Raw genomic sequence first — 21,558 nt, 5'->3', positions numbered from 1 at the left:
TTTCTACTTGGAGGAATTCAGTGGCACACCTTTGCCTCATCTGCGCTTCCATATCAGGTGCCATTTTATCAGACTGCCCTTCTACTGCTGTATGTTGCACAGCAAAAAAAAATCTAAGGGAACGCTGGTGGGAAGGTTCATCCTCTATTACATGCCACCAACATCTGCCTCTGACATCATGAAACCAACATGATAAAATGGGAGGCGATACTTTTGGAGCACCCCTAGTACAAATTAATGTCTGAAGCCCAGACAAGAACGTGACACTACTTCTGTGCGTGTGTTTTAATTTGAAACCATAGTGGTTTCCACCATCGTGGCCTCTTCTCCAACACTTAGGAACAAATTGTGTACAGCTCATATACATTGATAACCCCAAATCTGTTGTTGTAACAGCATTAAGAAACAGGAGACCTCCCTCTGTTTTGCCTCTGGCTCATGAGGCTTCTTTAAGTGGAGCTGGGTCTGTGCTTCCCGCACTGAGGCTGGCTCAGGTGTTTGTGAACAAGCTGATGAACAGTTGCTGTTATCCCTATGGCATTTGGTACTGATTAAATATGATACGGCAGGAGTGAACTTGCACACAGAAAGCGGCTTTTGGAGCAGTTGAATGGTTTGGACAGAGGGGGTATGCAAGTGCCAAAGCATTTGGTGAAGAGTGTTGGGAAGCCAACAGAAAACCAGAAGGTAGAACCTAGAGCAAATCCTGGGAAAAGACAACACTCCTGAACAAGGTCCCTATTATGCTTGCATGTGAAGCATAGTGTAGTAAATGCATCTTTGAAACGCATGCTACTTTTAATGAGGTCTGTAAGCCCCTGCAGAAGTGTCAGAAGAACATTGTGTTCTCCTGTTTGGAGACATGCCCAAGAGTCCTCTTGAGTTCAGGCTTGTCTAGATAGCAGTGGAAGTGTTTGCACAGAGCAGCGTTCAGTGCTCTGAATAGCTTACTACTGGTGCAGTTTAAATTCATAGCACAAGGCAGCAGCTGTGAAAGGTGCTAAAACTGGGAAACTTCAGACTTCAGTTATGCAAAAGTGGAAACAATTTCTTTTGTGTATTTTGTAATGACGTTACTCCTCTGAAAGAGGGATTAACTTCTGGGAAATGAGGGAAATATTTCTGGTAGAAATAGAAAAAGAGGGAAAGTTTTCTGGTAGCTGGAACGTCAGGGCGAATAATATTAATGGGGTGGGAGAACTACAAAAGTTACTTTTCTAACAGAAAGCTGTGGAAAGAATTCTATCCCATAAGGCATAAACATGTTTGAGTGTGCAAGTCAGCCAGCTGGAGAGGACTAGGATGAATACAAACACAAAGATTTGTAGAGCTGTATGACCAGGCAGATGTTTGGATACTCAGCCTGTAATTGGCAAAGACAATCTCTACCATCTCTCTACAAATAGGAATGATATCTCATTAGTTCAACTGTAATAGCTGATAGAAGTTGGAACAGCTTTCTGATGTTTCTGATGATGAGTTAAGCACTTTGGAGTTTGTGAGACATGTTCTGCTCAGGTGAGGCAGTCAAGGATGCAGAAAAATTATCTGTATGTTTTTCAGTGCTTTCTCCTTAGTGCTGTTTTTCCTCAGAGGATTGGTATAATTATGTTTCTTTAATACTATAGAAATCTGCATTTTAAGAAGTTTATAAGTTTTCTTTCTAAGTGAAGTTGTGAAAGAAAGTCTGGGTATCTATGTGAATTGTCAACTGCTTGCTCTGCAGGATAGCCACTGATGTTCATATGACTGAAGTGAAAGAAAAGGTTGAAATGAGCAAAGAAGGGAACTCAAGTGATCACAGACATAAAAATCTCAAAGCAAAATCCCCGTCCTCTTTATCATCAGAAGTGGAAGGATATAAACAGCTGCCTAGTAAATCCAAGCTTGAACAGACTTTGAAAAATGTCAGCGCTGAATCAAATCAAGAAGTGAGAGACAACAAGAAGCAAAATGAACTTGCACCAAAAACAGGGAAGCAACAGCCATTATTGAACAAGCCCAAGCCAAGTAAAAAGGCTGAAGACAAATCAGAACTAAAATGCAAACCCATAGTTTCACAGAGTACCGCTGCAACAGAGCCAAAGAAAGATCTGGGAATACAAGTCAAAATCCATCAAGGAACAGTAGAAGTAAAAGATTCCTTGGCAGTTACCAACTCTGACAGGAGAGAATCTGAGCCCCCCTGTTCAGTGGGAAGTGAGAACGATGTGGGCCAGTGTGCAGGAACAACAATGGAGAACACTAAGTCATTGGAAGCTAGCAAAGAACTTTCCACACAGGATGGGATGATCATTGGTAAGCTGCTTGTACTTAATTTTGGAAACTTTTACACTGAGTTTGTGCTATCCCTGTGTATTGCATACAAACTAATAGCTGGAGTAGTGCGTGCTACACCACCTGGGTCCTATGCTTAAGAGTATTTAACTGAACACCACAGATAAGTTTGATGGTCAAAAACAAGAGAATTAACGTTAGTACAGTTTATTTCAATAGTACTTTTCCTTCTAAAAGGTGTTTTGCAGTAAAAAATATCCTTTCAGATGAAATTAAGTGGAATGTATATTTCTACAGAATAAGTAATATTGACAAAATACAGTCCTCCAGATATAGCCTTTGTTCAGTAAGGCAGAGTAAGCAAACTAGGTATGCTTCTGCAATTACAGACTGAAGAGAACAGCAGAATATTGCAGGACGAGTGTCTTGCTTGGTCTTTGTGCTATTGGCCATAGATCTCTTCTCGATTAGTGTGTGAACACTCCATGTTTTTTCAGGCAACAGACGTGTAATTCCAGAATGTACGTGTATGGGTAGATGCCCTGAGCTGCATCTGGTGCTCTCAGCAGTGGTGGCAAGAAAATGAATTTGCATATGTGTTAAATTGCTCACCAAGATCTCTGGACTTAAACTGTAAAATTACTTTGAAAGAGCAACACCGTAGTGGATGGTAGAAGCTTTATCCTAGAAGAACTTAGACATTAAGCATATAATAATTTAATTATTTAACTCCCAGGAACTGGTTAAACTTAATCATTTAAGTGTTTACAGCTCTTAATAAAATGTTGCTAGTAAAACAAGGTGTTGCTGGTAGAAGCTTCCTGAATTAACTGATATCTATGCTGATATTGTTGTGTATTCATGCTGGTTTTCCCAGTTAGCTTATCAAAATGAGAAGAATGTCAAGTATAATTGTTTTGAAACTTCCAGATATTTTTGTTGAATGGCCTCTTTTGTTAATGCATAAGGTCAAATGTTAACCTACCTCCCTGGGCTCTTTCAGCATTGCTGTGTTAAGAAGACAGGGTTGAGAGCTGGGAGGTGGGATCCTATCCTCAGTGATGGGCCTTCATCCATCATCTCTAGAAGGCTGCTAACAGTAGAAGTCTGTATTTGAAGCAGCAGAGAGATTTTGAATATTTTCAGCATCTCCTTTACAACCATCTAGAAATTCTTTTTTTTTTTTTTTTTTTAAATCAGATTTAAGTTTTTCTTAATGAAAAGCAAAGTGATTGTGTGTGCTCAACTGATTTGCATTTAAAAATGAGCAGTTCCATTGCTTCTGGTATTTTACCTGCATTTCACTCTAAAAATAGTGGAAAGAATTGCATGCTTAATGTTTGTAGATACTTCAGTGCTTGTCTGAATTCCAGTAGAAGGCAATTGAGACTTCTCATTGTATCGAGCAAACAAAATGAAGTGATGTGCATGCCCTGTGGACTGAGAATGTTGGTGTGATGAAGATGAAGCTGCAGTGATGAGGGAGAAATATCTCAGTGACCAGGCTTTCTCCTCTTTAGATGACAGCCCTTCTCCCCCAGCTCCTTTCGAACATCGCATGGTGAGTGTCAAGCTAACAGATGTGACAACGTGCTACTCAGTGTGTCACCGTGAAGTCCTTGGAGGGTAAGTCTCTCTGCCCCCTTCTGCTGTACTGCAGGTGGTAGCTAATTGTGAAGAAGTGCAGTTAGCTCAGGAACTAGTAATCTTCTTCAGATGGCACCAAGATGTGTACAGGTGAGGCATGTGCAAGCCTGCTGCAGCCAGAGCAGTTGCTTAGTGGATCAAAATGCTCACTCACTCCCGAAAACATGGAGAGTGATGAATATCAGCTTATTTCTTTAATTTACGGTTCTGTGTGGAACAAAAGGGGATTCAAATGTATCTACTGTAACTATTTTTCATGTATGTTATGAATACTTTCCCCTCTATTTTGATAACATCACTTTCTCTACCATTTTTAGTCCTTTAAGCTTTGAGGAAGTTGGTTTTCTCTGGTAGAGCAAGAAGAGAGTAAATTTGGCCTACAATAGAAAAGCAAGGAGAGAGTATGCAGATAGCATGTCAGATTGTTCATCTCTTCATCCTCCAGACTTCCTGGGCTACTATATTTGCCCTCTTATGAATCAGTCTGAGGTGCATCTCTAGGTCCCTTAGATTACTGGCTTCTGCCTCAGTTCCATTTTCAGGCTCCTGACTGTGCTCTTGGATACTATTTGCATTTGCTGTAATAATTTTGGCTACAGCTGGAGTCTTGACAGAAATCCATAATTTCCAGTCAGATTCAGAGCATTTGAAGTCAGCAGAGCCTGTTAGGGGTCAGACAGCTTCCAAAATCTTTATTTCACATTGAACTTTCCCTTAAAGAAAACTAAGGGAAAAAATTGTAATTATGTTGACCTCGCATTTAGTTTTGACTTGAGGAAAATCTACAGCTGCTTCAGCCTTTGTATTTTGTATACTTATCTAACAAGAAGGTTTTATTTACAGACTAATTCAAGTATGAATATGGCTTAAGTATAGGCCTGATGATGCAATAGCAGAGAAAATGATGTTTAGGAATCATCCCAAGGGGCATTAATGTATCTGGGTGACATGGGGGAGAATTTACACCATGCAAGAAATGTGGTTTGTGGAGTGGGTACAGTTACTGGTGTTAGTCATTTTAAAAGTTATGAGATCAAGACAGAAATATCCTTGTTAATATGTCCACTGACACATCACTGAAGGACAGCAAATGGGTACAGTTACAGAACTGAAAAAGAATATCATCAGGTCATCATACCACAGTGAAATGTAGTAATACGAAGGGTCATAATATTTTAATGTAAGCGTTGAACAACTGGCTGGAAAGATAAAACTAATCCTTCATAAGCTGAGAGAAAGAGGAGATTGATGCTGCTGGCCACCTGATTCTGTTCACTTTGTACTGGGCTATTTTTAATCAATGATAAGAATAGTTTGAAAAATTTCTGCAGTGAGCTGTGTTATTTTCCTGTCTTTCGTTTGTTGTCAACAGGGGGCGTTTTGGGCAAGTTCATAAGTGCACAGAAGTCTCAACTGGTCTCAATTTGGCAGCCAAAGTCATTAAAGTGAAAGGAGCAAAAGAAAAGGTAACTATGTTCCTGTGAGCCTAAATGAGTGCATGCTGTAAACCATGTGAATTGCATTCATTTTAACGCCACGTCACTGAACCTCCTTGTAGGAGTCAATTTCTCATTGCATAGTACCAAATATTAGAACTTGTCTGTTAAAGTAGTAGCTTGGGCTTCATAACTGTTGGTCATTTCCAGTGTTTGTGATTAAGCCATTTGTTCACATGAAACCTGTCATACAGATGCTGCAGGGTTAAAAACTATTGTATTCAAATATATTGGAGTTCAAGGAGCATATTTGCTCTTTTTTATTTTTATTTTTATTTTTTTTTTCAGGAGGATGTGAAAAATGAAATTAACATCATGAACCAATTAAATCATGTGAATTTGATCCAGCTTTATGATGCCTTTGAAGCCAAAAATAATATAACTTTGATCATGGAATAGTAAGTTTAAATGATTTCAGGAACTGTTGGAATTTGGGTTTGCTTTGGTTACTAAAAGAAAAGGAGAGCAATAACTCTGAGATATGAAAAAGGCTTGAGTGGCTTTTGAGCCTATGAGAGTGGAAGCTACATATTTTAAAGGCAATATCTTCACATTAAAAAATACATACACTGCAAGATTGCAATTTAAGCAGATGCTAAGGAAGGTAGTTATCTTCAAGCATATGGAGCTAATTACAAGACTATTAATGAAATAATTTTGCTATGGTTCATTTTTCATTTGAGTTTAACGTTGAGGCGTCGCTGTCCCTAGCTACCAAACTACAGTATGGGGTAAGTAAAACCTCAGATAAGAAGTGAGAATACAGAGTACGGAAATGACACAAGGGAGATTAAAGTATGGCTATTGTTTTTTTTTTGGTTTTGTTTTTCAAACTGAGTTTCCATTACAAAATGAATTGTTGTTGACGTGAAAGAAAAAAGGAAACAAAATAGAAAAAAAAAAAAGACATTTTAAAATGTCTATATTCTACTCTTTCATTTAAACAATTGTAATTTTTACCCTGCAAAACCTTGTCAGATCTGTGTGTCTGACGTAATGTTCTATTTTTTTCTTTTTTTTTTGTGCAGGATTGGTTTCAGTTGTCAGCTCAAGTAATATGGCTTTCAGTTTAGAAGTTGAACGCATTGTATAGGTTGAAGAGTTAATTTCCCAGAGCTAACAGGGAAATAATAATAGATACTTCGGTACATTCTATAGGTTTTCCAGGTCCCCATTTTGTCTTCAGATTGTGTGGCTTTGAATTTAGGCTTTGATTCTCCCCTGCTGCTTCCTCCCAAATGTTAGCAATAAGTCTTCCAGTGTGGAAGGCGCTCTAAAGTGATGCTTAATTTCACACACAAAAATAAGTTTCTTAAAGTCATTTAGTCTGCAGATGTGATACATGCTGGTTGTGTTGTTAGGACCCGTGCTAAATTAGAAACTGAGTTTCCAGTGTGGAAATAAATGAAGTTAATGAGGAATTCTGGTGTTTTTAATGCTTATCTGTTAAAATTTTAGTCTGGATGGTGGTGAATTATTTGACCGGATCACGGATGAAAACTACAGTCTAACAGAGTTGGATGCAATCTTATTTACCAAACAAATCTGTGAAGGAGTCCATTACTTGCACCAGCATTATATTCTCCATTTAGATCTGAAGGTCAGTGATATCCATGAGTGATGGTTTACACCACTACAGGCTGTAATTGCTATTATTTCTTATTTCATTAATCTCATAAAGAAATAGACTACCTTAATTCAATAGCCACAGTGAAGAAGTTCCAGAGATGGTTTTTTTCAGTGTCTACTTAGTAGCTTACTTATAATAATGGAATAATGCATTTCTGTAATTTTTTTTTGCTGTTAAATCAGAAACTTTTCATTGTGTGACATTAAACAATGACCTTCTGTTCTTCTTCAAAAATAAACAAAAGAAACCAACCCCAAAACATCTTTGGACAGAAATGCTTAGAAATGCTTCCAGTCTTCATTCTTCCTGCATTTTAATTGTATCCAAACATCTTTTCCATCTTCTTCCTATTGTTCCTTTTACTGCCTGGATCTGAACTGTGTGATTCCTTAACTGATGTGGCTGAAAACAGGCCACATCAATTTCCTTGTTCATACAGTGCCTTACTCAGATGGTAGTAGTCCTGGTTGGCCTACAGGCAGCTCTGCAGTTCTGACTTTGGAAACTCACTCTCTCCTTTGAAAAACAGTCACGTTAGGGAAAAGAAAACTAGCAAATAAATGGAGAATAGTAGCAAAAACAAAACGAAGGAAACTTTTTCCTTTGCTTTCGTGAACAAAACAGAGGGTGCATTTGATGTGTTTCTTGTGACTTTCGTGGAATCACTTTCATAAATTCAGGGTAAACCATAACCTAACTCTGTTGTACATGAAGCAGGTGCTTTTCATTTCAAAATCTGTTTATATTCAGTACAGGAATAGTGTTGTACTGGAGTGGAAGTTAAACTTCCTTACAGGAGATCCAAAACCAAACCTTTCTCTAACTTATGTGTCAGCCAAATCCTTATCTCTAATAAGAAGAAGTAAAAGAATCATCCTAAAGATTCTAAAATATCTGAGATATTTTTCTTATTCTTACTAAATTTGTGTATTAGTCATGTTTAACTGAAAATACTCTTGTCTTTTTGTAGCCTGAAAACATATTATGTGTAAATCACACAGGAAACCAGATAAAAATTATTGACTTTGGATTCGCAAGGAGGTAAGGGTTCTGCTATGAATTAATTAAAAAAAAATCCCATCGAAATATGCTGCTGGTAGTTCTTATTATATTTTTTTATGCATTTACTGGCTCTGAGGTGATTCTGATATGTGAATGAGCTAAATACTATGCTGCTGCAGGCATGAGTTCTGCTGTGTGCATTAATTATCTACTTGCTTTTTCAAGTAGGGTTTCTGTTGAATAAAGATATACAGCTGTTCTAATTGTTTCAAAATGATTCCCCTTCTAAAGCTTTTACTCTAGGGACTCCATGAACACATCTCATGTGAAACATAAAGCCCTCAGAGAAATAGAGGCTTTTCACTGTGCTCTTACTTTGCTTGCTTTGTTTGCTTGAGGAAAGCTGTGGGAACATGAGTCAGATCCTCAGAATTGAAAGAATTGACTCCTGTTGGTGTAACTATAAAAACATTTCTTTATTATTTTTTTTTTTCTAAACCCTTTGAGGATTTTGTTAAGTCAGGACCTGGTATATGCATGCATATGCGTGCCAGCATGTACGTATGTATCATATTCTGGTGTCTATCCAAGGACTCTTGTTTTAGAAGTATTTATGAAAACAGAAGGATGCACTGAGATTAATTTGTTTATGAAATGGAGGGTAAAGATGTAATTTTTTTACTTAAGTAGAGTTTAAAACAAAATCTTCCAAGAAGCTGAGATATAAAAGCAGTGCTTTAATTGCTTTCTGTCTGTGTACTTAGATGTAACTCCCACTGGCGTCAGTGAAACTTATTACTGGTTCAGTGTCTGTACACTTAATTTTTAAGCAATAAAATTGAATCATTTTCTCCCTATTCGGATCTGTGTTTTACATGTTACTAAGCCCAAATAATCCTGTTCAGAGAATCCCACTTTTGCAGTTACATTTTGCTCAAGTCTGCTGCACAGACCTTTAACCTAAGACGTAGCTGAGCATAGGGAAGCAAATGCTCTCCAAACCCCTTTTAATGGAAACAGGTTTGTTTGTTTTATGTTGGACAACATCTGCTGGAAAGGTGGAACCTGGCAGAAAGCATAGCTTCTCTCATTCCCTGACAGAGGTCTATGCAGATTTTATTGCTCTTGGTCTTTTTTTCTGTTTTTACTCAGACAAGTGGAAAACTGATTGTCTTATACCTGCAGTCACAGCAGAATTCACTCCTTAATTTTCAAGATCTTAAAAAAGACTTTTAATTAAGGTCTTCAAGACCTTAATGCTGTCCTGGTTGGCTTGGAGACTGCTATGCTAGCTTTTTGTTTGTTTGTTTTTGTACCATGCTTTGATTTCTAGAGATGAGATATTTGTTCCCCTGGCCTGCTCTCAGCATTGATGTCTGTTTCTTTCTGTTAAAGGTACAAACCTCGAGAAAAATTGAAGGTTAACTTTGGAACTCCAGAGTTCTTGGCTCCCGAAGTGGTGAACTATGACTTTGTTTCCTACCCAACAGACATGTGGAGCGTAGGCGTCATCACGTACATGTTGTGAGTATGAGAGGTCATGGCAGTGGCACCAAAGGCTCTATGAGAACAGGGCAGTGGAGGGTGTCTGCGGTACAGGAGCATGGCAGGCAGCGAGCCCATCAGAATGGAACTCCTAATTCATGCTGTTAAAAGCAAACAGTGAGCTGCAGCCCTTTAATGTGAGGGTACCTCACAGTTGGTGTTAAGTCTCTGAACAACAAATAGGCCTTTAGATAAGTATGTAAACATTCTTCTCCTTTACCCCACCTTATTTATCAAGTTCAAGTGGATCATATTGTGATTCCTTGGAAAAGTGGCCCAAAGCATTTCAGAATTTCCATTTTTATTGGATTCTTGAAGATTTAGATTAATTTTCAAATTTGCAGTCTGATAATTTTATTAGCTTGGACTTGGTCTGCATCTGCCCAGAGGAATTAATGTGAAGTGCTGGGCCACAGGTCACATCACAAATGGGAGTAAGACTTTTTTTCTGTTGAAGGCAGGGATGGCTTGGAAGGCTCTGGTGAGCTGACTCAGCGTCTCAGAATTTTTCACAAATGCTTTCTGTGAACGGAATAAATGGTTTAAATTTGTTAGCCAAAAAGTAACTAAATGAAATAATGAATTGCTGAAACAATAAATCTGAGGCTAGAGGCTAGTTGAAAACAATATGCTGTTCAGAAACCAGTGTAATTTGAGCCAACCTTGGTTATAGGCTTTGATTTAGGAAAGCTCTTGAACCCTCCTAGCTCTTCTAGTTGGGAAAGCACTGAAATATGTACTGAGACTCCTGCTGAATTTATTTTACTAGAGATCCAATAATGGTGTGCTCTGACTTAGCTGAGTGAGCTGCTGAGCAGTAACACTAACAATACAGTTCTTGGCAGGGACTGACAGGTAGGACCCCCATGTCTGAGAACTCTTCCTCTTGAAAAATTGGCCAGAACTATAGAACAGAAGATTCAAGGGAGAAGAAATTCATCTTGCATGTAACTGTTTATCTCCCACTTCGCTTTTTAAAATTGTTTTTTAAATTTTATGTATTTATTTATTCAGGCTTAGTGGCTTGTCCCCATTCCTGGGAGAAACTGATGCGGAGACGATGAATTATGTAGTCAATTGCAACTGGGATTTTGATGCAGAAGCTTTTGAACAGCTGTCAGAGGAAGCAAAAGATTTTATTTCCAGACTACTTGTGAAAGAGAAAAGGTACCTCCTTCTCTGATCATGAGAACAGTGTAGCACCTAATAGTGTTTATTTCCTTCTAGCCCACTGTTTGAATTACAGTCAACAATGAGAAGTTATTACGTGACATTTTCTTTTGCTGTTCTGTGCTTACTGGACAGTTCCTCAAGGCAGAAGAGAGGAAGTCTGGAAGGATTTGCTGTGTAGAAATCTGTCTTTAATATTCCTTCTCTGCATAAAAGCTATTTTGTTTGTTACTTTGAATTCTTACAAGCCTTGTTGTAAATTGTGGGGGGGAAAAAAGAAGTTTATTGAGTATACAGAGGATGAATAGAAGCTACAGCTGTGAAAATGTGCATAGTTTTCTTCTGAAGTGGTCTAAGTGCATTTGGTAGCTATTAAGAAGCATTTAGGACTTACCTCTGCATGTTGGTTTCTCATTTTGGGATCAAATAAAACAAAAAGTGATTGTATGTATGAAACAACAGAAGAATGAGGGTGACATTGATGTCAGAAAATGGCTATGGGGCTGGGGTAGGGTGGATAGAAAATAGTTTTCTCTTGCTGGGCGATGATACAAAACTAATCAAAACAGGAAATAATGCATACAGAAAAGCAGAGGGCAATATTTGAGGGGTATTTCAAGGAGTGCTTAGAATATTACCGTCCTCCAGATCATTGCCTAAATCAGACAAATCGGTTATAATACTTTATTACATTTTCAGCCAGAAGTCATAGGGTTTGTTTTTAAAAAATGCAAATTGAACTTTAAAATCTTGTCTCCCTGCCTCCCTTCACAAGCTTTTCTCTATTTCTCAAGGTTTTTGGACAGGTTTTCATGTTTGGGGCCATTGTTGAATGTCTGAGAATAATGTTATATTTATCTGTATCTAAGCTTAGGATGAAGGGATGTTTGTGCTTTTTAAATATGAGGCACAGAATAAGCCTGCACTCTCAGGACAGGTAGATGGCACCACAACAGTTTTTCTTCATGCACTGATTCTTTCAGTGGTTCTTGATTTGCATAACAAAATTATACATAACCGATGAACCTGTACAGCTGCTTCTTCAGAACAAAATCCAAACAAGGTAAAATAGAATAGTTGAACACCGGACAGTCAACCCACTGCACACCCTGCCAGCAACTTTTCACACCACTCATTCCTTACACTGGAGAGTGCAGGATGTTGTTAGGACTCTATGCACTGGAATGAATAGCATCTCAAGCCTTTCCACTCACTTGCATTGGTTTATTTAAGGGAAACATTTATGTAATCTGTAGATTGAGGAGCCTGAGATTCAGAGAAAATGGCAAGAGGGTGGCTGTGTTTACATGGTACTTCTTTTTTTTCTTGCAGCTGCCGGATGAGCGCAACACAGTGTTTGAAGCACGAGTGGTTAAACAACCTGCCTGCCAAAGCCAAGAGGTTCAAGCTTCGCCTGAAGTCCCAGTTGTTGCTGCAAAGTTACATAGCTCAAAGAAAATGGAAGGTAATTAGCCTGGAAAATCTTCCAGGGGGAAAATCAGCTCAACCCAGGCAGGTTCTGCTTTTCTGAATATTGGCTCAGTTTTACTAAACTATTGTAAACATGAGTTTAGAAATTCTTCAGTTTGTTATTTGAAGTTCTATATTTTTTTCTTTACAAGTTCAGAGGCTTCAAATGCTATTTAGCTCACTCTAATTTTTTTTCTTCTTTTAATGGAGACATTTTTGCATTGACAACAGTTGTGATGGGATACAATGAAAGGCAGTTTTGTTTCCCACTGCAGAGAACGGAAGTCTGGGAGAGGAAAAAAAAAAATAGGCTTAAAGACATCAGGAAAAATTCTCAGAACCTTTCTGATAAGCCCAAGACTTTTCAGAAAAGGGAGCTGTAGAAAGACTGTTTCTTGCTTTAAGTGAGCTGATTTACCTGTGGCTTAGACAGTGATTGTTTTCTGACCCTGTATTCAGTTTTCCCAGAATCACAGAATGGCTGATGTTGGCAGGGACCTCATGTCCACCCCTTTTGCTCAAGCAGGACCACATATAGGTGGCTTTTTAGTAACCTGAAGGAGAGAGGCACCCCCTCTGTGCAACGTGTTCTATTGCTTACTCACTCTTACAATTGAAAAGGATTCCTGATGGTCAGATGGAACCTGCTATCTCAGTTTGTTGCCAATTGCCTCTTTTGTCAACACTGAAAAGAGCCTGGCTACATCCTTTTTGCACCCTCCCTTCAAATATTTATATATATTGATAAGATTCCTTTGAGCTTTCTCTCTTCCAAGCAGAGCAGTCCTCATAGGAGAGACTCCAGTCCCTTACCCATCTTATGGGCCATTTATTAGACTCTCAGGTTTTAGGTCTCTTCTCTAATGTGGAGCCCAGAACTGGACACAGTACTACAGCTGTGGTTTCACCATTGTTGAGGATCAACTTCTTTGAGCTGCTCACATTAAACAGTGCAACCTGGGGCACCATAGCTACCTTTATGGCAAGGGCACGCTGCTGACTCATGTTCAACTTAGCAACTTAACATGTTCAACCTCCATGAGGACCTTTAGGTAAATAGATTGTCTTTTTTTGCTGAAGGAAAATCTAGAAAGAAAAAGTCCTTTTCCTCAGTTACACTCACACTCAGACCACTCTGTTTTGTTCACAGAAACATTTTTATGTGGTGGCTGCTGCTAACAGACTGAAGAGATTTCAGAGTATGTCTGTCAAGCTTGCATAATGTTGTATGAAGCAACTACCATGCTTGAAGATGGTGTGAAACCAGAGGAGAACAACTCAGTATCTTCAGTAATTTCTATCCCGTATATAATGTCAAGTCTTGCATCTGTCTTTCTCATATATTGTGTGTTAGTGCTTAGTTACCTGAAATGTCTCTGAAAGCAGACAAGAACAGAAAGTGTTACCTGAAAGCAGAGGCACTGAAATAACTTAAGAAAACAGAATATACTTTGTTTTGTTCTCTCAAGCTTTTAGTTGTACATAGTGATGAAAAAATAGAATTTAGTGGGGCTGACCTCTTCCTGAAGGTGTTATTGGTCTGTTTTTACCAAAAAGACCAGCAGTTTTCTGGCTTCTCACACCAAGCATGGGATCTCTAAAGACTTTCTTCACAACTGCTCTGTACACGATCAGTTTTAGTGGACTGCCACAAGAATAGCACAATATTTTCCCTCAGGTTTGTTACTTAAGCAGGAAGATCAAACTTTTACTTTTGTGAGAAGATAGATGGGTGAAACTGCCACAAATAAAAACTAGGCAGTGGCTGCTGGGTCGCTCTGCAAATATTTCATAATGTACTGGAAAGACTTCCAGACACTTCATTTCACGTTTTAAATGTGTAAATGCTTTTCATTGGGTGTGACTGCAGCCCTTAGTATTGTGATTCTTGAGATTTTTTTAAATCCTTTTCAATGATTTTAATGCATTTTATCTGGAAAGTTGATATGCAGAACACATTCTAATGCTGTTTAGCTCCAGAGAAATGGTGTATTGCTAGACTCTCTTTTTGGCTCAGCTGGAACACTGAAACCCTTTTTTTCCCAACTTGCTCTCAAACATAAGACTTTTTCTTCACAATACTAACTCTTCATGATGTCTAAAGAATTGAAGCCACTTACAATTTCTCAGCTAAAAATGCAACATTATTTATTAGACCTGTGGTTTCTTTCATTCCTGTTCTAGATTTTGTAGAGCTCAGTGTAAGCTGAACAGGCTCTTTATTAGTGATACTTGTTGGTTTTCCTAGAACTAGCTTTTCAGTGAAGACATCTAGCTGCTGCCAAGCTCCCATTAACTTTACAGATTTTCATATCCCTTAAATTAGCAAAAGTGCTGGTTGCTAATAAAGAAGATTTTATGAATGCCTTACCCTAGCCTAGTTATCTTCTTTCCGCTCTAGTGCTTCCCACTTATTCTAATCCCTGGATTCTGGACTGGTGCCGATTTTCTACTATCAGAGCAGTGAAAAATGATTAAAATCCAGTGAATCTTTACAATGTATCACCTTCTGTGAAGGCCCACTTTTGTTCATATTTTCCTTCCACAGTGGTTCTGCATGCTAGAAGTGGATATATTCTTTGGTCTGTATATTTCTGAACTAATACTAATAAAATACATTATAAAGGAACAGGCCCATTCCTCCATTTTGGTTCAAAAAACAAACATTAGAAAGCATCTTTCATTAGGTCTTACAGAATGTAAGATCTCACCCCTCTGCCACATGTTAGATATTAATAGCAGATGTTTTGTTACAGCTCCTACTGGGGGTTCATTAACTAAGATTTTTCTCTGCACGCCATGCATTTGTTTGGAGTCCATTCCACAATAAAGTTACTGTTATGTTTCAGGACTCTCATCAGGTATGAAATTGGCTTTTACTATTTAAAGGTGACTAGAATTTATTTCTTTTTTATGCTTCAATTACACTGTGAGATGAAGTGAAAGGTAATTTGCTAGTAAACTTCATTTTACCACTTACTGTGTAGTACTTCCTCTATTTTTGTAAGGGGGTAATAGATATAGCTGTTCTCTGCTGTCTTATATTTCCTCTCCATCTACAAAAAGAGGATGCATCTGGCTTGCTATTTTGTTCTTAACAGAAATCTTTTCAGCTTCTGTAGCCACGTAATTCTGCAATACAGTGAAAACCATCTCTGCAGTCTCATGGGATATTTCATAATGTCCTGCATGGTCTACAAAAAGCTAAAAACACCCTACACACAGTCTGCAAGACACTGGAACAGAGTATGGGAAAACAAAAAAAAACAGGTGGCCCCACAGGGTAATAGCTGAAGCTGGAATCAGTGTCACCCAGGTAAGCAAGAAACATGCTAAGCAGTGAGGCATTTGGCAGACCATCAAAATACTGTTGAGAAGCTCAGATGGGAATGCTGTTTCAAATCTAAGTGCTCAGACAGGAGTTATTTCCCTTCATGCAAATAGCTAAGGAGTTTCTGGTTTTTTTTTTTTTGAAATGATGATTTATAAAAGTTAACTTGTTCATACAACTCAGACAGAAGACAAGAAATGGGCAGCAGAATTGGCTTGACTTTATTATAGTAACGCTAGTCCTGGACTGCTAAAGGTTATGATTTTTCTTTCAAAAATAGTTACTTTAAGTCCTACTCTGAATAGGTGGGATGAAAGTATAGGATGACACAAGTTGCCTCTAAGACCTATGGGTCAGGGCACTCCAGTTGAAGCTTATGCTCCTGAGATACAACAAAAAGGTCTGTGTCCCAGCTTCACTACGTTCAAAATCCTTGTTCCCTGGATACCTTCCACAGATGGGTCCTCCTGTCTTACTTTGCCCCCCAGAAGTTTTACATACAACAACCATGTGCATAAAAATGCACGTCTTAATGCAAAGCTTTTCCTTCCGATATCTTTATTGTTTCTTGGAACAGCTGGGCCCCATTACATACACAAGAGACTTCAGTCCTACACAGGCATAAAAACTATTGTCAGTTCAGTGAATAAGTGTTTGACAGTTTTAAAAATTACTCAGTCTTTAATTCATCTGTTGTTTTTGCTGTTTAACAAGGCACAGTTGGTCTCCTCCCACTCTTTTTCATTGTCTGCTGCCAGCTAGAGGCACAAGGACATGTGACTTATAATTTATTCACATTGAACATCATATTGGAGTGTCACCTGCTGCTTGTACCAAGAAAAATGAAGCTGTCCTACCACATAATGCTACATCTGCTCAAGTACCAGCCTGGCAAATAATTAAACATGCTTCTTCCAAAAATCACCTCAATTGTCATTTACTAAAAATAACTTTTAAAAACTAGCTCAAAAAATAAAATTAGCTGAATACCAGCCAGTCATCACTTGTATGCTACAGGAATTGTTAAGAACAAAAGGACTGTTAACATTATGAGCAAGCAGTAGTGATATTACAAGGTGGCACTATAGAAACAGTACCACTATTTGTCTCTTGTGCCTTAGCAGCATTTTCCAGGATTCTCCTTTTCCATTCTTCATAGTCTTGCTTTGTTTCAGTCTTTGGCTGTTTACATGGAATCTCATCATCATAATCTTCAGAACCTATGTTTAAGAAAAAAAAGGTAAGTACATGATGGGCCAGCACCAGCAATGTGCTGTTGGAAATAATCAGCCAGTGTACAGAGATCAGCCTATTCATGTACAGAGACCATTACTGCACTCTCAACTCTCTGGTTTCCTCATCTGCCCCCCTCCCAAGGCGGTCACCTTTTCACTTTTCTGGTTGAGTGTAAGAGTTAACTTTAGTACAACTACTCAGTATAGTAAACATTGTCCTTTTGCTGTGTTTAATTAGTCCTTCTATTATAGTAGATTGCAGAATGGTGTCAACCAATTTTTATTATTTTACAACTAAAATACTGCAAAGCAGCAACAAAACCCCAAATGACTCCGATAATCTTAGTTCACAGCTAAACACAACTTACTTTCTTTCTCACATTGCTCCAGGTCAGTCTGCTGGGTTTCAGATGTCTCTGCAGCTAATGGAATATCATCTTCTAAAAAACAAACAAACAAAAAAGTTAAGTTACTTTACTTCTGAATGATGTGGGATGAGTGATGTGGGATGTTATTCTACATCCAGTTGTTCACAGCAGTGATGCCTTCCCCCAGTGCCCTCCCTTTGTGATGTATTCTTCCTTCCAGGTTGCTGCCTGATGTGTTAGCATAGCTTCTTGTGCAGCCAGTTAGTGAATAGACTTAACTGATTGACCTGGCTGGAAAACAGCTTAGCAGGCAAGTGGTGTTTCCTCATCAAAAAGATTCTCTGTTAAAGACTGATAGCCAAACTGTATATGCAAAGGTGCCAGCACCCTCCAAGGCTTGCGAGGATTGGCTGGCTGCTTTACCTAGTGCTGCTGCTGCATGTGTAACCATAATCATCAGCTTTGTTCATATCAAAAAACACCTTGCTGCCATTCTTGATTATTCACAAAGCATTCTCCCTTCTGTACCATTTCTACAACTGCTTTGTTTTACAGATACCCACAGCATGCTGTCAATTTATACCTAACCTGAAAAAGGAACTCCTGTCTGCCTTGAAGCTGCTTTTGTGGTGGGATAATTTCTCTGTTGGCAGCTCCATGCCTAGCAAGAGCAGCTTTTGGTTTGGATTCAGGCAGGACACTCTAGAAAACACTGCAGTGTGAAATATGAAGATGAAGTGGAGGAGGAATACTGTCAGTGGGAGAGTGAGAATAAAAATCTGGGGAGGGAAAGAGGAGATAAACAGGAAGGAACAAAGATACAAGGACAGAAAGGAACATACATCTTCAATCTTTGCCCTATGCTAAAGAGTGGGGAGAGCTGGAAGTTCAGCAGCAGGTGAGAAAGACTCTTATGTCTGCCTGCTGTGTGTGGAGGCATGGTGTCAGGTAATGGTTGAATTACTACAAGGAGATCAAGGCTTAGCTGTGTGTTAATCCCTGTGAAGGAAAACACAGGAGCGTCAATTAAAGCAACAGAGGTAGTAAAAGGTTTATGCTAATTTCCATATTATGTTGCTATATTAAACAGGATGAAGAAAGCAGGCAAGGATGAATCCAAAATGCTTTAGTGGTATGGGAGAAAGAGGGGATAACTTTCAGCAGCAGAAAATGTAAAGAACTGTGAGCATTAAGGAAGAGGATAGGTACTGTGGGCCTTATCATGTTCTCAACTGTTTGACCTTCCCAGAAGCAAGGACTGTGAGTGGGAACAGGACTGAGGGAAACGCTGGAATGGTGGGCAGGTTTGGCTGAAAGAAAATAGTTGAAGTGACCGAAATGAAACCACCAGCAGAAATGCATGGGGACACTGTGAGCCTAGACGTTGGGTAAGCTGTATTACAAAGATAAGGTCAAAAACATACTGTTGAATTGCTGGCTTATCTTCTCCATCTGACTGCACAGGCGATCAAATATTGCTTTTTTCACTCCAGATATAGCCAACACCCTAGATTTGTCCACTTTCAGCTTCAAACACCTGTAACAGAAAATTAATTTATCTCTCAGCAAATATCATCCAGCTGAGATGATATTTATTACTCTATCAATGCTGCCTTTGGGAAGGAAGAGTCAAGATGGATCTGGAAGTGAAGCCCACAGTTAGCTCAAATTATGAGAGGAAATTCTATCAGGAAAAGGTACTTCATAGGTTTCAAGGGAAGCAAGGCAACTACTCTTGTGAAGAACTGAATGGGACTGCAGTCAAAACATTTGTCAAGAGCTATGAAACTACACAACACCGGAATTGTTGACTGTTAAAAGGCACAGTATTGAGAGGGAAAACACGTACGCGCAAGCAAATTCTTCCCAACTGTTAAATGTGTCAGGCTCTTCTATCAGCCATCTCCTGAGATGATGCTGGTCTAAAGCTGAGACAAATCCATCCCCCAAATGTTAGAGCCTGAGGATGGGATAGTACAGGTGCTCATAGGTAAGCTGGCAGCAGCCATTCTTTCATCTTGAGCAATATCTCACCAAGAGACATGCAGAACTTCTTGCTTTATGTCCAACACCAATCTACACTGACAAGAGAAGAAAGTTCAGGTTAAATCTGAAAATATTACTACTGTTATATTGGCTTGGTGGACTTCTTCAGCTACTGTCAGGGATAACACATCCAAATGGAACTATCTGCTTCATCAATCACACACCAGGAAAGGCAGATTTCATTTCTTCTAGGACAAGTAATTCAAGATCCTCTTCTGTACATCTGATGTAATGCTTCTGTTCCCCCCTGAAAGCAAATGCAGTGTAGGCTGGAGATTTCCTTGTAAAAGGGTTCTTGTGCTAGAGATGTCTCCAGTTCCAGGAGTAGAGATGCAGAATGCAGTAGTAAAGAGCCTTTAGCCATGCTGAATCAATCAGTTGCTTACACTGCATGCACTATTTCTGTTGAATGTCTCACCAGGTATCTAAGCCTATAAAAGAACCCCTTACACTGTACTCACCTGCACGCAGTGAATAGTGCAGCTGCTATAAATAGTGGTTTTGAGAAATCAAGTTCCATTTGCTGTGCTTCAGGGAGGCTGGATTCGTACCTAAAGAATAACAGAGTGATAGCTGTATAATGCATTTGCTTCAAATGAAACTTTTGAAATTAATTTGTCACATGGTACTCAGCAGTTAAATATTGGATATCTCAGTCCTTTGAAACCTGGTCAAGCACAAAAAGCTGCTACTGCTTTAGAGGAGATAAACAGACTGGGGAATAGAAGGGAATGGGAATCACTTCCTCTTTTTGATTTAAAGGTATTTTAAGGGAGAGATCTGAATCGAGGTATGTCAGTATAATTTCATTTGTGCTACCCATTTACGCTTGCTTTTATCTTTAAAATTACATGAAGAGATCTTTAGATCTGTCCTATTACAAAGGGTAGAACTATAGATTTTTTGATCTATATTTAAACCTTCACCTGTACAATATATAGTGGATGACATACTGGATATTCAGCAATGTGAAGAATTTAACTTCTTATTGTTCACCTTTACCAGGCTGTTTAAGTACCACAGCGTTCACAGCCTTTGTTTCCCACCAGAATCCTCGGAAACCCCACCAACACTTAAATGTGCTCAGCAGCAGAACAGCACTGCAGAGCTTCTCCTCGACTGCTCTTGCTAAAGTAGATCTTACAGCCAGGTTTTAGTAAAATCTTTTGGATCCCCACTGAAGTGCTGTACCTCATGTTCTGACAGGTAACGTGCACTGTAAGAGATCTGCTTCTCCAGAATGGTTGTTTCTCCTGCCCGTTTCTTCTGAACTGTGCCATGAGCAGCAGCTAATTACAGTGCTGCAGGCAAAGACACAAAGTCCTGACTTTTTCAAACTGCTCTGAGCTGAAAAACTGGAACTTGGGCAGCGACTTACCGTGCTCCAGAGGCTCAGTCTTTCTAATGTGTTTTAAATAGGTAACGTGCTGTCAGTGCTAAGAACTCACCTCGTGGGCCTTCAGAAGCAGCCGCCCGCCCTTCTCCCCAGCCGGCTCCTCACCCTTGCGGGCACGGAGCCGTACAGCCGCTCACCTCTGCAGGATTTCCGAGGCCGCGCTCAGTGCCTCCGTGCAGCACAACTGCACCGCCAGCTCGCGCATCCCCAGCCGGGCGTTCACCCCCAGTAAACATTCCAAGGCCTTCACGGAGCTCTGGTACGCGGTCTTGTTCAAACCGGAGAGTTTAACAAAGGAGCTCTGTTCGAGATAAAGAAAGAACACGGGGATCGCCGAGGCTCCTCGCCGGCTCCGTACCCAGAGACGGCGGAGAAACGAGAAACTACGCGCCGCTTCCGACAGCGCTACGGAGGAGATCCGTGCGGGGCGCGGGAGGTTTGGGGCCGGCTCACCTTGCCGGCGGGGTGCTTGGCGCAGCGGGCCGCCAGCTCCAGGCACATCACGGCCAGGCCGCTCGCGGTCACGTGCGCCATCAGCCCCGCGCACTTCACCTGGGACAGCCGCAGGTACTCCTCGGCTTTCCTGCAAAACACCGCGGTGACGCGGAGGTGGCGGCGGAGCCTCGTCCGTAGGTGACCGGGCTGCGTGCCGGGCCCCGTGCACGCAGGGCACGCTCCTCCCGCCATCCCTGCCGATGCTCTCGAACCCCGCACTGCGCTACCTGACGACGCGCGGCTCGCCGATCCCCAGCCGTACCGCCAGCCGCCGTACCGCGCCGCGCTCCATCCGCCTCGCTCTCGATTCCCGCCCGCTGTGCCCGCGTCGCGCGGCTCCGGACCCGCCACCGGGCTCGCCGACCGACCGGTCCGTCCAGCCGTCAATCGTCCCCGCAGAGCCAATCGACCCGCAGAGAAGCGCTTCCTCGGCGCCGGCCAATGGAAGGG

At 40.2% G+C, this 21,558-nt stretch overlaps 2 protein-coding genes across 6 annotated transcripts in view; one reads left to right on the top strand and one right to left on the bottom strand.

Annotated features, from left to right (window-relative positions):
* Positions 1–14,600, top strand: part of MYLK3 (myosin light chain kinase 3) — a 38,384-nt gene extending 23,784 nt beyond the window's left edge. For all 5 annotated transcript variants that reach the window (XM_048958754.1, XM_048958751.1, XM_048958752.1 and 2 more), the window contains 10 exons: positions 1,727–2,298; positions 3,798–3,903; positions 5,297–5,390; positions 5,709–5,818; positions 6,879–7,020; positions 8,021–8,091; positions 9,448–9,576; positions 10,612–10,764; positions 12,100–12,232; positions 13,388–14,600. In XM_048958754.1, the coding sequence (XP_048814711.1) occupies positions 1,727–2,298; positions 3,798–3,903; positions 5,297–5,390; positions 5,709–5,818; positions 6,879–7,020; positions 8,021–8,091; positions 9,448–9,576; positions 10,612–10,764; positions 12,100–12,232; positions 13,388–13,459 (1,582 nt within the window). In that variant the 3' untranslated portion in view covers positions 13,460–14,600. The remainder of the gene's footprint in view (positions 1–1,726; positions 2,299–3,797; positions 3,904–5,296; positions 5,391–5,708; positions 5,819–6,878; positions 7,021–8,020; positions 8,092–9,447; positions 9,577–10,611; positions 10,765–12,099; positions 12,233–13,387) is intronic.
* Positions 14,266–21,493, bottom strand: ORC6 (origin recognition complex subunit 6). The gene is made up of 7 exons (XM_048958763.1): positions 21,336–21,493; positions 21,067–21,196; positions 20,751–20,914; positions 19,679–19,768; positions 18,596–18,708; positions 17,172–17,243; positions 14,266–16,788 (listed from the first exon to the last, which is right to left on the bottom strand). The coding sequence occupies exons 1-7, from the start codon at positions 21,398–21,400 to the stop codon at positions 16,616–16,618; spliced, it is 807 nt and encodes a 268-aa protein (XP_048814720.1). The 5' UTR covers positions 21,401–21,493; the 3' UTR covers positions 14,266–16,615.
* Positions 21,494–21,558: the final 65 nt, after the last annotated feature.

This window comes from Lagopus muta, chromosome 12 (assembly GCF_023343835.1).
Source record: "Lagopus muta isolate bLagMut1 chromosome 12, bLagMut1 primary, whole genome shotgun sequence".
NCBI classification, from domain to species: Eukaryota; Metazoa; Chordata; class Aves; order Galliformes; family Phasianidae; genus Lagopus; species Lagopus muta.
This window is presented reverse-complemented; position numbering and strand designations above follow the sequence as displayed.